This window comes from Carcharhinus amblyrhynchos, chromosome X (assembly GCF_965287045.1).
Source record: "Carcharhinus amblyrhynchos chromosome X, sCarAmb.v2.hapA, whole genome shotgun sequence".
Lineage (NCBI taxonomy): Eukaryota > Metazoa > Chordata > Chondrichthyes > Carcharhiniformes > Carcharhinidae > Carcharhinus > Carcharhinus amblyrhynchos.
The window spans coordinates 17,224,395-17,241,282 of NC_137359.1; the positions used below are offsets into that span (position 1 = coordinate 17,224,395).

General features: G+C 42.8%; 1 protein-coding gene across 7 annotated transcripts in view; it reads right to left on the reverse strand.

Moving 5' to 3' along the window:
* The window catches only part of LOC145361838 (E3 ubiquitin-protein ligase NRDP1), a 97,073-nt gene that overhangs the window by 49,714 nt on the left and 30,471 nt on the right, over positions 1-16,888 (reverse strand). For 6 of the 7 annotated variants that reach the window (XM_080217796.1, XM_080217792.1, XM_080217793.1 and 3 more), the window contains 2 exons: positions 15,234-15,337; positions 9,771-13,253 (listed from right to left, as the gene is read on the reverse strand). In XM_080217796.1, the coding sequence (XP_080073922.1) occupies positions 12,899-13,253; positions 15,234-15,337 (459 nt within the window). In that variant the 3' untranslated portion in view covers positions 9,771-12,898. Of the gene's footprint in view, positions 1-9,770; positions 13,254-15,233; positions 15,338-16,888 lie in introns of those variants that run through there. The other variant, XM_080217788.1, reaches the window with a different exon arrangement.

Below are 16,888 nucleotides of genomic sequence, written 5' to 3' on the forward strand. Positions count from 1 at the left end.
TGGACAGGGTGGTGAAAAAGGCATTTGGCATGCTTGATTTCATTGGTCAGAACACTGAATACAGGTGTTGGGCCATCTTGTTACATAGAAACTAGAAGCAGGAGTAGGCCATTCAGCCCTTTGAGCCTGCTCCACCATTCATCTTAATCATGGCTGATCATCAAATTCAAAATCCTGAACCCCTCTTCCTCCCATATCCCTTTGCTCCCTTTAGCCCCAAAAGCGATATCTAATTTTTTCTTGAAATCAGACAATGTTTCGGCCTCAACAACATTCAGTGGTAGTGAATTCCACACATTCACCACCCTCTGGGTGAAGAAACTTCTCCTCACCTCAGTTCTAAAAGGTTTGCCCCTTATCCTCAACCTATGACTCCCTAGGTCTGGACTCCCCCACCACCGGGAACATTCTTTCTGAATCTACCCTATCTAATCCTGTCAGAATTTTATAAGTTTTTATGAGTGTCCCTCTCACTCTTCTAAACTTCAGTGAATATAATCCTAACCAACATAGTCTCTTCTCATGTGACAGACCTGCCATCCCAGGAATCAGCCTGGTAAACCTTCGCTGTACTCCCTCTATAGCAAGGACATCCTTCCTCAGAACTGCACACAATACTCCAGGTGTGGCCTAACCATGATAATTATAGCAAACCTAACAATACAATTATAGCAAAATCTGGGGAATTGAAGTTGTTCAAGACATTGGTACGGCCACACTTGGAATACTGTGTACAATTCTGGTCACCCTATTATAGAAAGGATATTATTAAACTAGAAAGAGCGCAGAAAAGATTTACTAGGATGCTACCGGGACTTGACGTTTTGAGTTATAAGGAGAGGCTGGATACAGTGGGACTTTTTTCCGTGGGGCGTAGGAGACTTAGGGGTGACTTTATAGAGGTCTATAAAATAATGAGGGGCAGAGATGACGTATAGATAGACAGTCAACATCTTTTCTCAAAGGGTAGGGGTGTCTAAAACTAGAGGGTGAGAGGTTTAAGGTGAGAGGAGAGAGATACAAAAGGGTCCAGAGGAGGTAATGTTTTCACACAGAGGGTGGTGAGTGTCTGGAACAAGCTGCCAGAGGCAGTAGTAATGAGGCAGGTACAATTTTGTCTTTTAAAAACCACTGTGTCACTGTGCCCACTTGTTGCCCACTCACTTGTCTATATTTCTTTACATGCTCACAACTTACCATCCCACCCAGCTATGTATCGTCAGAAAACTTACTTTATTCTATTTGTCTCAGCCAGCATTTAGACAGTTACATGGGTGAGCTAGATGTAGAGGGATATGGGCCAAACGTGGGCAATTGGGACTAGCTTAGTGGTTAAGAAAAAGGGCCTGCATGGACAAGTTGGGCCGAAGAGCCTGTTTCCATGCTGTAAACCTCTATGACGCTATGATGGTATCAATGGACATCCTCTGGTTCCAAAAGAGGAGCAGGGAAAAGTGGATGAACAGGTTGTGATTTTCCAAAATTCCCCAGATTCCAGAACAGTCTCAGCAGATTGGAAGTTGGCAAATGTAATTCTGTTCTTCAAAAAAACATGAGGGAGAATGAAAACAGGAAACGACAGGTTTGTTAGACTGACGTCAGTCACCAGGGAAGTGCTGGAATCTATTATTAAGGAAGTCTGAACAATGCACAGAATGACCAGTCAGATCAGCATGGTTCTACAAAAGAAAAATCATGTTTGACATTTAGAAGTCATTATTAAAAGTCTTTTAAGGTTGTAAGTACTAGGGTAGATAACAGTAGACTTACATTTCCAAAAGGCATTTGTAAAGGCGCTGCACAAAAGGTTAATAAGCAAAATAAGGGCTCATGGAGTTGGGGGTAATATATTAGCATGAAGAGGATTATTTAAGAGACAGGAAGCAGAGAGTAGGATAAACAGCATTGTCAAGTTGGCAGGCTGTAACTAGTGGAGTGCTGCATGGATCAGTGCTGTGGCCTTAGCCATTTACAGTTTATATTACTGGCTGAGACAAATAGAATAAAGTAAGTTTTCTGACGATACATAGCTGGGTGGGATGGTAAGTTGTGAGCATGTAAAGAAATATAGACAAGTGAGTGGGCAACAAGTGGGCACGGTGACACAGTGGTTAGCGCTGCTGCCTCACAGCACCAGGGACCCAGGTTCGATTCCCAGCTTGGGTCACTGTCTGTGCAGAGTCTGCACGTTCCCCCTGTGTCTGTGTGGGTTTCTTCCAGGTAACAGTGGTTAGCACTACTGCTCCACAGGGACCTGGGTTCAATTCCAGCCTCGGGTGACTGCGTGGATTTCCTCTGGGTACTCCGGTTTCCTCCCATACTCCAAAAGTACGCGGGTTATGTTCTTATGTTCCTTAGTGTCAGGGAGATTAGCAAGGTAAATACATGGGGTTAAGAGGATAGGGCCTGGGTCGGAATGCTGTTGGTACAGGCTTAATGGGCTGAATGGCTTCCTCCTGCACTGTAGGGATTCTATGATTTAAACTGCCTCCATTACACTCTCAAGCAGTGTATTCCCAACCCTAGCCACTTGTTGTGAAAAGCTTTTTCCTGATGTCTTCCTTGCTTCTTTGCAATGACCTTAATTCTGTGCTTCCACCAAGAGGAACAGTTTTTCCCTATCCAGTCTGTCCAGACTCTCCATGATTTTGAATATCTCCATCAACTCTCCTCTGAACTTTCTCTTCTCCAGGTAAAACAGATCTGACCTCCCCAATCTCTCTACTTAATTGACATACTGCACTGTGCACAATTGTAGTCTCCATGATCATCCTCAACACCGGTGCCCTACAAGGCTGTGTTCTCAGCCCCCTACTATACCCCTTATACACCTCTGACTGTGTGGCAAAATTCCCCTCCAATTTGATTTTCTGACGAGTTTGCTGACGACACCACCGTAATGGGTCAGGTCTCAAACAACAACGAGACAGAGTACAGGAAAGAAATAGAGAATCTGATGGACTGGTACGGCAACAATAATCTCTCCCTCAATGTCAGCAAAACGAAGGAGATTGTCATTGACTTCAGGAAGCATAAAGGAGAACATGCCCTTGTCTACATTAATGGGGACAAAGTAGAAAGGGTCGAGAGCTTCAAGTTTTTAGGTATTCCGATCACCAACAACCTGTCCTGATCCCCCCATGCTGACACTATAGTTAAGAAAGCCCACTAATGCTTCTACTTTCTCAGAAGACCAAGGAGCTATAACTCTCACCAACTTTTACTGATGCGCCATTGAAAGCATTCTTTCTGGTTGTATCAGTTTGGTACGGCTCCTGCTCCTGCTCCGGCCAAGACCATAAGAAACTACAAAAGGTCATGAACGTAGCCCAATCCATCACGCAAACCAGCCTCCCATCCGTTGACTGTCTACACTTCCAGCTACCTCGGCAAAGCAGCCAGCATAATTAAGGACCCCACACACCCTGGACAAAGAAAGATACAAAAGTCTGAGATCACGTACCAACTGACTCAAGAACAGCTTCTTCCCCAATGCTGTCAGACTTTTGAATGGACCTATCTTGCATTAAGTTGATCTTTCTCTACACCCTAGCTATGACTGTAATACTACATTCTGCACTCTCTCGTTTCCTTCTTTATGAACGGTATACTTTGTCTATATAGTGCACAAGAAACAATACTTTTCACTGTATCCCAGTACATGTGACAATAATAAATCAAAATATCTTGGGAAGGATATACTCATCTTGGAGCAGCATCGTGAATGTTCGCCAGACTGGTTTTGAGGATGAGAGCGTTGATCTATGAGGTGAGGCTGGATAAGTTGGGCCTATACTGTCTGGAGTTTAGAAGAACGAAAGGTGATCTCGTCAAGACACGCAGGACTGTAAAGAGGCTCGGAAAAGTGGATGCTGAGACATTGCTATACATGCTATACAGACAAAGCATATCGTTCATAGAGTACAAAGGGGAGAAGGAAAAGAGAGGATGCAGAGTGCAGTGTTACAGTCACAGCTAGGGTGTAGAGAAAGATCAACTTAATATTTGAAATTATGTGGAGATGCCGGCGTTGGACTGTTGGATTTTAACCTGGTATTGTGAGACTTCTTAATATATGATTAGTCCATTCAAAAGTCTGACAGCAGCAGGGAACTGAGCTGGTTGATACGTGACCTCACACTTTTGTATCTTTTTCCTGACGGAAGAAGGTGAAAGAGAGAACGTCCGGGGTGTGTGAGGTCTTTGAATGACGCTGGCTACTTTTCTGAGGCAGCAGGAAATGTAGAGCGAGTCAATGAATGTGAGGCTAGTTTCTGTGATGGAACTGGGCTACATTCACAATCCTTTGTAGTTTCTTGCGGTCTTGGTCAGAGCAGGAGCCACGCCAAGCTATGATGCAACCAGAAAGAATGCTTTCTATCGTGTATCTTAAAAACAAATCAGTGAGAATCATAGTGGACATGCCGAATTTCCTTAGCCTCCTGAGAAAGTAGAGGCCATTGGTGGGCTTTCTTAACTATAGTGTCGGTGTGGGGGGACCAGGACAGATTATTGGTGATGTGAACACCTAGAAACTTGAAACTCTTGACCATTTCCACTTCATCACCTTTGAGTAGACAGGGGCAAGTTCTCCACTACGCTTCCAGAAGACGATGACTATCTCCTTCGTTTTACTGACTTTGAAGGAGAGATGAACGTATCCACAAGATACACTACCAGAGAGAATATCACAGCCAAATCCAATCTGCTTCTGACCCAACATCTGGGCATAACACCCTCTTTGTTGGAAAGTGTGAGCATGATCCAAGACAGGGCTCCCATGTTGTAGTAAGATCCAGTTAGGGACCAATAACATTTTGTTTGAAGTGGGGAAACTTTGAGATTCAAGACACTTGCTCAACGAATAAAGACACAAGATTCCACAGGTTTTGAACAAACAAAAATAAACTTTATGATACAAAGTCAGAGAGATACAACAATTTACCACATCTATCTTTTAACATTCAGGGTGCCATTTTGTGCCATTCATGGGGCATGTGAATTAACAAGCAAACTGTGGTCAAACACTCCACATTGCACAATGGCAGATGCCATCAAGACAGATTCCATGGGTTTCTTAGCAACCCGCCTAGACGTCAGTAAACAATAAATCTTGTCGAAACTCTTGTCTCTCTCAAGGGATTCCAGTCTTCACCTTCAAAGATTTCAGTTTGGAATTTTCTCCAAAAGTTGCTCCAATTTGGACTACCAACGACAACCCACCTCGCAGGGTTTCAATCTTGTCCCCGAGACCGTGTTCCCCTGGATTCCTAAGTTTGCACTCAAGCACCAATTCAGCTTGGTCACATCGAGCAGAATACTATTGCTACAAAGGGGTACCTCCACCGCAACACTCTGTAGTGTGGAGTCACCAAACTTCTGCTGCTGCCTTAGATCTTCAGGGCTTGTCAAGCCGTCTTCGAATGCCTGGGCTTCTCCAGAGTCCGCACCACTTACAAGTCTGCCAACTGCAGCCTTTTCCGTGCTCCACTTTCCCTTAACTTGACTGGTACCCGTCTCTGTCCCCTGTCTGGGATTCCTCTTTTGGGACTTCTCCCTGCCTGAGACACTTATCTCAAATGGTGTGTCGCTCCGTCAAACGAGCCAGGCTTTTGTGCTATTTTCTCTTTCTGCGCAGAACTTAAAAACGCTGAGATCCGGTGCTCCCAACCTCTGCTCTCGCTAAAAAGGCAAGTTGAATTTCACAATGGCAATAGACCATGAGGTCAAGCGCACTGCCCCATCATTTGCAGTCGTGCCACCCTAGAATTTGCCTCTGATTCCCAACAATTTGCATTTACCAAATTTTCCTGTGTATAAGTCCGAACTCCATTCCCGTACAAGTCAGAGTGGTGTATAAGACATTACCAGTCAAATCTCTTTATTAATACATTTATTAAAAAGAAAAATCACACTAACACTGATAAACTTGTAACAGATGTGACTCCCAAGTGCAAAACTGCAAATTAGCATATGAATCCATATACAAATGAATCACTGACTATGAACAGTTTCAATGCACTTTACATCAGAGAGGCCTTTGAATTCTACGTTTGCCACTAGCTCAGGGCTGAGGGCAGGAGTGATTTTCTCTTGATCCTCCATGTTGGTGATGTTAGAATGCTGTCCTGTTCTTCCTCAATCTTCATCTTGATGGAAATGAGGCGAAGCTGCCTAGCTTCTCAAAGTTTTCAGGGAGTTTCTGGGACATGGTATTCCCACTGCCGTATTCAGCGTCCTTCATCGCATAAAACAAACACCACAATGGATCATTAAAATTCGTAATTCCAAAGTCTGTAGCAGCAGCCTGGCCTTCAGACAGAGCTAAACTGAGCACAAGATATAGGAGCAGTATTAGGCCATTTAGGCTATTGAATGGCAAAGCAGACTCAATCATGGCTGATAAGCTTTTCAACACCATTCTCCTGTCTATATTTAACCCACCGCATGCAGCTTATGTCAACACACATTCTTCCAATTTGTTCAATATTAGTCCACCTGACTTTAGATCAGCAATTTGCTACTTTTTGACATCTTGGTTGTACATAACACACCCTTTGCCTTGTGCCAATCCCAAACATTCCACTGGCTGATTCTGTATTTAGTGAGGAGCTACGCTGCCACCATTTTCAAAGAGAGAGAGAGAGAGAGCTGACAGAAACGGACAGGGAGCCAGGCCATGGATGGATTTGAAAACAAGGATAAGAATTTCAAAAAAGATGTTGCTTAACCAGGGGCTAAGTCTCAGTGGTGACTACAAAACTGCCATCGACTGTTAAGATATCTGGTTCACCAACAGCCTTTAGGGAAGGAAATCTGCCATTGTTGCCTGATCTGGCCTACACGCGAGTCCAGATTCACAGCAACATGGTTGATTCTTAACTGCCCTCTGAAATGATCTAGCAAACCAATTAGTTCAAATGCAATTAAGAATGAGCAACTAATGCTGGCCTAGCCAGTGATGCCCACAAACACCCTATGAAAGATTTTTTTTTTAAAATGACACAAGCAGAATTTTAGATGACTACAAGATACAGGGAATACAGTAAGCATATACCAGAGAAAGATGCTTGAATGCTTCAAGTCTAACCTTTCAGACTCAATGGCCCCTGTCCAAAATGTTGACTGTTCTTTCCCAAAGCTTTAGACCCATTGTGTATTGCCAGAAGAGCCCAATTTATATTTCTGAACATTTTAAATGAGAAATTCTTTGTGGATTTTAAAAAGGAGGCATTAACCTTTGCCTCATATGCTTTGACACTTTGTGTTAGCTTTCGTTGTTTGAAAACAGGAAGCATTTGCTGGTTTTTCAGGAATATTAGAAATTAAGTCCCTCCAAGGTTGCATTAAGTTTCTTTGCTCATGGGATGTGGGTGTCACTGGCTAGGCCAGCATTTATTAGCCATCTCTAATGGTCCTCGAGAAGGTGGTAGCGAGCTGCCTTCTTGAACTGCTGTCTGTGGTGCACCTACAGTGCTGCTAGGGAGGAACTTCCAGGATTTTAACCCAGCGATTGAAGGAACAGCAATATGGTTCCAAGTCAGAATGGGAATGGCTCGGAGGGGAACTTGCAGGCAGTGGTGTTCCCCTGTCCTTGTTGGTGGTAGAGGTTCTGGGGTTTGGAAGATGCTGAAGGAGCCTCAATGAGTTCTTGCAATGCATCTTGTAAATGGTACACGCTACAGCCACTCAGCACCAGTGGTGGGAGGAGTGAATGTTTGTGGAAGGGGTGCCAATCACACAGGCTGCTTTGTCCTGGATGGCGTTAAGCTTAGTGTGTTGTTGGAGCTGCACTCATTCTGGTGAGTGTAAAAGTATTCCAACACACCCTGACTTGTAGATGGTGGACAGGCTTTGAGGAGTCAGGAGTTACACACCAAACCTGCTCATGTAGCGACAGTATATGTATGACTCTCCCAAATGAGTTTCTGGTCAATGATAATCCCCAGGAGGGATTTCAGCAATGGTAATGTCATGGAATGTTATGGGGAGATGGTTCGATTCTCTTGGAAATGGTTGTTGCAAGTTGTGTGGTTATGTACATTACTTTGCCACATGTGTTCCATATCTTGCTGCAAGGGGACATGGACTTCTTCAACATAAAGATAGAAAGCTCTATATGGTTTCCCCAGTTAGAGAGAGCCATAAAGGAACAGACATTTTAATCAGAGCTTAGAGGATAGCAAGTTTCACACAGGGAGCACAAAATTCATTTTCAATTTCTGAGATCATAGGGCGAGATTCTCTGGCCTCCCAGCCACGTTTCCTGCTGGCAGAAGGTGACGCATTATTTACTAGCGACAGGGTGTTCTGGTCCCGCCACTGTCAATGGGAATTCCCATTCTCGTCACTCCATGCTGGCAGGAAACCTGCAGGCAAAGGTATGCTGCTGGAAGGACCAGAGGATCCCACTAAGAGTTCCAGCCATAAATCATTTTCTCAAGGCTTCTTTGTGCAATTTCCAAAACTCAAGCAGACAGGCCAGATTTACAAATCACACCACAGTTTAAAGCAAAACGTTTACACCATCAGCCCTCCAAACACAGTCGTAACATTGAGAAGTGGCAATGAGTTTTAGCGACTCTGAAGGCACTGCTTACCAGAATCCAGGAATAGCCATTCAGACAAAGCACTGGAGACCGGAATCACTGCTTAGCATATGGAATGATCCTGATTTGGCATCATTTGTACGTTTGACCACTTGCATAAATCTCTAACATTTTGCAGGTAAGCATACAAAAAAACTAAAACAGACAAGACCAGCTAGCCAATCAGGTACAAAATGTTGAAAAATCTCAGCAGGTCTGACAGCATCTGTGGGGACAGAATAGAGCCAATGTTTAAATGCTGGCTCCTTTCTCTCCCCACAGATGCTGTCAGACCTGAGATTTTCCAGCATTTTCTGTTTTTGTTTCAGATTCCAGCATCCGCAGTAATTTGCCTTTATCTTAGCCAATGCCACTGAGATGGGCATTTGAATTGATGTACCAGAGCACAGTACAGAATGGAACATGCCTCGTGAGATTTGCACTGGTCAGTTTGAACAGACCTTCCTAGCGAAGGGTTGTGGGGAAAAATTGATAGGACAAACCATCCTATCACCTGGCTTCTAGCACAAAGTAATGGTTGACAGACACGGATAACGCAATACTTGTGTGTGTGTGTGTGTGTGTGTGTGTGTGTGCGTGCGCACAATGCAAGTTGGGGGAAAAAAAGACACACTGACACCAGATACATACTATGAGTTTTATTTCACAGATAATTTATGAAAAGTGTTTCGTTCATCATTAATACCAAGTGCCACAGCTTTTCAAATACATCACAACTAGGTCAGCTACAGGAGACAATTCTGGACTGCAAACACTTCTCCAATCACAAAATAACTTGTGTACTCAGAAGTTCCACTTTAAAAAGGCGCACACTGAGACAATACACATCTTTATAAAATTAAAAAAAAAGCATGGACTGTTTTCAGAGCAACATAAAAAAAACACCATACAAAGGTTGCTCATTTTGCTGCAAGTTTCTAAAATACTATTTTATTTTGTGTGTATTACTCAATAGACAACTATTCCGATTGGTTACTGCATGACCAAACTTCCATCAGGATTAATGCAATGGCCAAATTCTGCTTTTCCACCTGTCACACTGAAAGTTACTTTAAAGCTCCAAGAGGCTGGATATCCATCTCCCGCCAGTGATCCATTCCACTCCTCTGCCCCCCACCCCAGTGACCCATTCCACTCCTCCCCCCTCCCAGTGACCCATTCCACTCCTCTCCCCCAGTGACTCATTCCAGTCCTCCCCCCCAACCCAGTGAGAAATTCCTGGTAGACAATCTCAGCCTGGGCAGCAACTGGAGAAGTACAACTGGCCTCAGCATCCTCACACTATGAAGGGGTTAAACACATCAGGCCTTTTCTAGGAGTGACCCCTTCCCAAACTGGAAAGTACATGCATATCAAAATCAGAGACAGTCAAGCTTGTCTGGAATTCTTTCACTCAAATAGCCCATCAGTAAATGTAGAATTGGGCAATTTGGTACAGGGGAAAGGGGCACATGGAGATAGAGACACAGAAAAAGGAGACACACACAAAAAAAAACCACAATTACAAAAAACAGAGTTGGGGAGAGAGAGAGAGAGAGAAATCAGAATCAGGGACACAGGGTTGGAAATGAAAATTCCCCCCCTACACCTGTCATTATACAGAACCCTCAGCACTCATGAAAGCAGGCTTCTTTGTGAATACATTACTGTCTATACATAATCAGGTGATTCACATTCTCTTTTCTGACTGTATTAGGACAAATTTTAATTGAGGCCTCCCAAGGTAGTTTTTTTTGCCTCAATTTCAGGGAGGATGTAGAGGAGAAAGATGAAAACAATGACAATATTTCAAGTTACAAACTTTCTGCCCATGGCCCAGCAGGCCAGTACCAAGCCAAGCTGGGAGGTTTCATTTCTCGAAACAAGCCAAGCCAGGCTACCTAAAGCTCCAGACTGAAACATCCAAAAGGGACTGTGACACCAGACAGGTTGCAAAACAATTTTAAAGTTTTAGAATACAAGTAGTCAGTCCTTAATGTGGTATACAGTTTAAGTTACCAGTCAGAGAAGTCAAGAAAGAAAATGTGATGAAGGCCTGAGATGTGCCAAAGGAATGTTACAACCTGAACCCACATCACTTAAAGTTTGCAGTACAAGCCGTCCAAAAGCAGATCTTTAAATGTAGGGTAAAATATTTGTACTGATTAAAACTACAAGCAAGGCAAAAACTAATCTTTAGCTTGCTGGAAAAAATTCTCAATACACAGAATTCTGTAGGCCCAAGAATTTTGTCACACCAGGTGTCAGTGGATCAATGGAGAAAGTGGTAGTTCCTTGGATGGAGGTTATGATTTTCCTCAATACAGTCCCAAATAGAATAAGAGAGAGTTTTCTTCATGTTGTCCAAATGCCGAAAGCCCTCTTTTACCCTCCTCAAATAAATAATCTAACTTTTACCCTTCTGGAGCAAGCAATATATCCTATATATTGTGCTGAAAAAAATGATATACATTTAAGACTTGAAGACTAGATTTCACTACAGTTTGGAAGGGATGGGACACTACATAAGAGACTCTGATAAATCTTTGTTCAGATCTAGCAAATCTTGGGAGTGAAATCAGCATCACCCACTGAGTCCTAACAGAGGCTACACCGTGTTCAACACTCGCCCCGGGTTAACGTAAATTTTCATTTGAATGCTGGGGAAACAGGGACAGAATTCACTAATTGGTAGATAAAACAATATTAAAAACACTCCAGCCAAATTGCAAGATTTTAATCAAAATAATATGTACACACACACACACAAATTCTAGCTAAATTTCACAGCATGTTCCCCCACATCCCCCCTTCCTCCAAAAATCAGGACTCAAGCACCATATTCCAAACCCGTTGCCATTGGTCTGGCCAATCTTAGCTGCTTTGGGTCAAATTGAATAATTTGCAACAGAAGGGGGGAGTGCAACTCCCATTTGGAATCAGTTTAAAAACGTCCTCCAGAAGGTACCAAAGTACTGATACCCAGTTCAGTCACTTGTAGACGAGCTACAGAATTGACCAAGTGAATAAAATTATTCTAGGATATCTTTCAGTCATATGTATTTTTGAAATCCTGTACTGTCCTTACCCTTTATTCTAGCTTTGAGGCTTGCAATCATACACCCAATACCTATCCAAATGAGAATCTAGCTGGGTTATGCTTGCAGTTTACACGAACAAAGTGTCACTCTCAGTCCCTCAGGTGTTTGTAGATTGTCTCATAGCTTCCTGGCTACATCACAGGATTTTAAAAAGCAGGATCAGTCACAGGATCATTTTTTCCTCAAAAAAAAAGGCCCGATATTTTTGTTCCCTGCCACTGGATGCAATTCACTCCAATTTTGGCCATTCTCGCACAAGACTCAGTTCAGAGGTCATCTGACATCAGGTTTAACAATTCAAGGCAAATCTAAAAACAAAAAAAAGTAGGATTTTGGATAAACTGATTAAAATGTTGGCATAGATTCAAAATGAAACAAAAACAAAAACCAAAAACAGTGAATGCAATTGCCTTGCCCTGTAGCGGTTGCAAATTCAAACCATCTCGACCCCTGTGGTCACCTAAAGAAAGCACACAGCTGCCGATTACTCACATCCCACAGATCACTCCACGTCTCAATCAGATTTTGCAAAAAAGAGCTTTTGATCATGCTGGAATATTGAATTTTTGCAACAAATCAGAGTTGCTTTAGTGGATACGAAGCCACGTAGTACATACAGCACTAAAATCTATTTGTTTTTAATGTTTGCCTGTGAGCTCTGCTCTGACAAGAGCAACCTCAAAAAGACTTTGCCCCTCAAAATGATCACAGAAACACTTTTGCATTGTATACCCGACCACAGTGTAACAGCAGCTACCACAATAGAAATATTGTCCATTACTCATTTTCTGTTTGAAACAAGATAACGAAACAAACATGAAAATCAGGTATCAGAGCGTAAACTCAAACCATTGTTGGTAAAGTGAAATGGCGCCACAACGTTAAGCTTTCTCACGTGGCAGCAGGAACTGGAATGGACATCAGAATTGTACTTCCTGTCTTTAGTCTTTTAATCTTGGAATAAATACAAAAAAGAGTTGTGACTAATGTTTTGCAAGCTGCAAGCTCTCATTCGTTAAGCCAGTTCTTGAGCTGCATAAAAGCCATTGGTCAAACAGTCCAGAATGCAATTTGATGAGAAGCCACTGTCTGCGTGGATGTCGGTTTTCACTGAAGGTGTTCTAGCTAGCACAAGGGTAAGTGTCTTGCTTTCTTCTCATTATCAACTTCATTCAGATAAAACTGAACACAATAGGTTTTGTTTTTTTTTTAAAAGATTTCCTCCACACCGTGAGCAAAGATCATCACCAAACCAGGCTCCATGATCATGTCCTCTCCCATGTGTTGGTTCTCACATGCCATCACCACCACTGCCTGCTTCCCTGGGATTCGTTTAGCTACATAGTTCTCGTAGTACCTGCGGTTCATTTGACGAGTCTCTAAGGTGGCCAGCCCCTGAGGCCAGTTCCTCTCATGTGCGTTTTCGATGAGGTCATTGACTATGGACATTGGGCACCCGCTGTCTATGAGAGACCGTTTAATGACTGCTTGCAGAACGGCATCAGGGGTGGAGATCATTCCACCCCAGCGGGTTACTCTAGCAGGCTGCAATGAATTGACCCACCTACAACACAGAAGATACCATTCAGGTAACGAGTGCATTTTATTTCACAAAAACAAACAAAAAGCCACTGTCAACTAAGCCCTGCAATTCAGATGATGGATTGAGTACAAAGTTTCTTTGCTCCTTGCACCCTCACATCTTGATTCAGATGGGGCATCCTGACCCAGTCGGGGCAGAGTGAGGCTGTGAGACAGGTACCCTGCTGCAGCTAGAATGGCTGCATGGAGATCACATCCTGCTGCAGCTCAGAAGCTGTGCAACAGGTTGCTACCCATATCACCAAGGCTGTAAACAGGGTTTTCTTGCAGTGAACTTGACTTCACAATTTTTAAATTTTTCTGCTTTTATTTTATTTTAAAAACCCAGGCCCCACACACAAACAGACGGAAGCATGAAAGAGGAAAAGAAAACCTTGCCTCTTTCACCACTTCAGAATGCCCCACGGTGCTTTACAACCAGTGAGGTACCTTTTCGAAGCAGAGCCGCTGTTGTAACATGGCTAACGCAGCAGCCCATTTGCGCACAGCAATGTGATCTTGAGCCAACATCCATTCATTTTTATTCAAAAAAATGGATTGGCTGAGGGATAAATATTGGCCAGGAGAATTTCCCTACTCTTCAAATTGTGCCTGTGGAATAGTTTCCATCCACTCAAGGGCAGGCTGGCCCTCTGGTTAACCATCAAAAGTCTCATCCGAAAAACAGCACCTCTGACACTTGCAGACTGTGCGGGGCCTGTAGCTTACAGGGCAGCGAGTCTGTTTAGAGTTTGTGCGAAGAAATGCGCAAGTGCCGCCCTGCCCCTGATCCCCTATTTCTTTTTAGCATCCACATCGCTCAGATGCGAGATACATCTGGAATGCTCAGCATGTATTAGCCGATTTTAATATTGTCCTTTCATTTCTTTTTACTCAGGCTGCCATGTTCAGCAGTTTTAGTCATGGTCATCAATACCTTAAATATTTACAGTGCTGCGGGCAAGTAAATAATCCTTTCCACAAGACGACTGAATGGAGTGTTTAGCTTTTAAGCACCCAAGTCATTTACACAGTTATTGATCTAACTTTGTGGACATCACGAAAGGATTTGGAAACTTTTTCCAAAATGATCAGCTGGTCAACATTATAAAGACTGTTCCCGAATTAATATGTTGGCAGCTTTTTAAGACTTCTAGACATCCCAAATCACTTTACAGCCAATGGAATACTTGTGTATTTACTGTTGTAATGTCGGAAATGCAGCAGCCAATTTGCGCACAGAAGCTTCTGCAAACAGCAGCGTGAACGTGAGCAGTTAATGAGTTTTTAAGCGGTGTTGGTTGAGGGATCAACGTTGATGCCAGGACATGAGGGAGAACTCCCCACTGCTGCTTCAAATAATGCGATTGTTTATATCCACTCAAGGGCATATGGGGGCCTCAATTTAACATTTCATTCAAACAATGGCACCTCCCTCAGTGCTGCACAGGGAGTGTTGGCCTAGATTTTGAGCCAAAATCACTGCAAATAGAAACATCTGTATTTATATAGCGCCTTTCATGACCTCAGGGTGTCCCAACAGCTAAAATGAAGTATTTTTGAAGCGTAATTACTGTTGTAGCGTGGGAAATGCAGCCGCCAATTTGCGCACAAACAGAAATGCGATAATGATTAGATAATCCCTTTCAGTGATGCTGATTGTGGGATAAGTATGTGGTGAGAAAAGGACAACTCCCCTGTTCTTCTGTAACATAGTACAATGGGATCTCGTGTACACCTAGGAGGGCAGATGGGTGTCAGCATTGCACTGGAAATCTTTGTTTCCTCACTAGCTCCTGATCCACAGCCAACACCTCAAGGTGTTATCAGGACATTTAGTGAATGCTTTATACGTGACCATATTTACACAATGGCAGACCATTAACAACGTCACACTTTGACTTTCTCCCCACTTATATCAACGCACAAGGAAAAAAGGACAATAAATGGAATGGAAACATACTCTAGGATTTCATTGTACTCAATGGTTTCCTCCAGGTTCTGTAGGTTTGGGTTTGCACTGCGGATAGCCCTCATATACGCTTTCAAAAGTTGAATGTCCCGTTTCTGCAAAGCAAGGAAAACACACACATACACAGTTCATCAATGATCGTCAATAATCTGTTTTCGCTCAGATGCTGACAGACCTCCTGGGTATTGTCAGCTTTTAATTTTCTTTAGGATTGTTAGAAGTACACAAAAAAAGGGCCATTTGGCCCAGATGGCCTATACTTGTGTCAAAGCTTCACACAAGCCACCTCCCTTCATGTAACGACTCCTGCTGCCCCCCAAAATCAGCTTCCTCCTCTATTCCTTTCTTTCATCGTTTACACAGACAATAGTAGACCTCCAACATTTTGTCCCAAGTAGCAAGCAATGCAACTGCCCTCTAGTCAATGTCTATGCACTGGTTTTGTAAAGCTGCGGTCTGTGCTAACAATCAGGAGCTGGCACCCTGCAATAGTTCAGGAAAATTCTAAAAACCATAGTGCCTGTCAGATTGGAGTTAGAATCTGGGGACCTGCCAACTCTGTATACAGTCAATACTACATCAGGCAATGCAGTTCTTCCCATCATAGCTCACAATCTGCCTATCAGTCAACTCACGTGGTTAAACAAAAGGACCTACCCCTAATTGTTCAAGAAATCAGACAGCTTACTATATATGGTGCCCACTGATTACAATGGGTGCATTTGTGGAAATGAGATGGCCAGTATAACAAGGTAGCACTATAAGAACATTGGATTCAATGAAAAAATTATTTATTAGAGCGTGAAAAACAAGTGTACAAGAAAAGTGGATAAATTAAAACAGATTAAGATTCTTTTCAGTTAGGAAAGAAATATTAGAATGTGACTTGTAATAAGGAGATTGCTTATGCACATGATTAATAGTTCCCTCAATTAAGATGCTACAAGAGACTCACATAGGAGCATGCCATTTAGGGCAAAGCACACATTTGCTTTTAATGACCCACTCTGCATACTTTATAACTCCCTCAGTCAGAGAGAAACCATATCACAGAATCTCTACAGTGCAGGAGGTCATTCAACCCATTGAGTCTGCACCAACCACAATCCCATTTAAAAAAAACTGGCTATTAACACATTTGAATAAGTTTCTTATCGAATTCCCAATGATTCCCTTCGCCCAAGGGGAAACTTGCTCAGATTTTCTCTAGTGTCAGATTGTGTCCTGATGGTTTTACTTTACAACTCTTGTCAGTGAGAAGCTTGATGGCCTCACACAAATGCCAGAGGTGCAGTGTAAATGCAAACCTAAACTGGACTCTGCTCAAACCAGAATTCATCTCCGCACAGTTAGTGCAGGTGGCAATTCTGAGCCCCACAGAGTCAGAGGTCAGCACTTCATGCTTTAATCTTGGACATACCCAAATGCAAGTCCTTCACCAAACACCTCAACAGCACCACATTTTGGAATGATTACATTTAACAAAAATACACAAATTTTTTAAACCGTGTGAACTTCATTCATACAATATCACGAGAGTAAGCACAGCTCTTGCCACCAGAAATTATTTGAGCATTTAACATCTTCTCACTACCAACACTGAAATATACGGTAACCATTTACCTATCAGCACTTAATCAATGTTT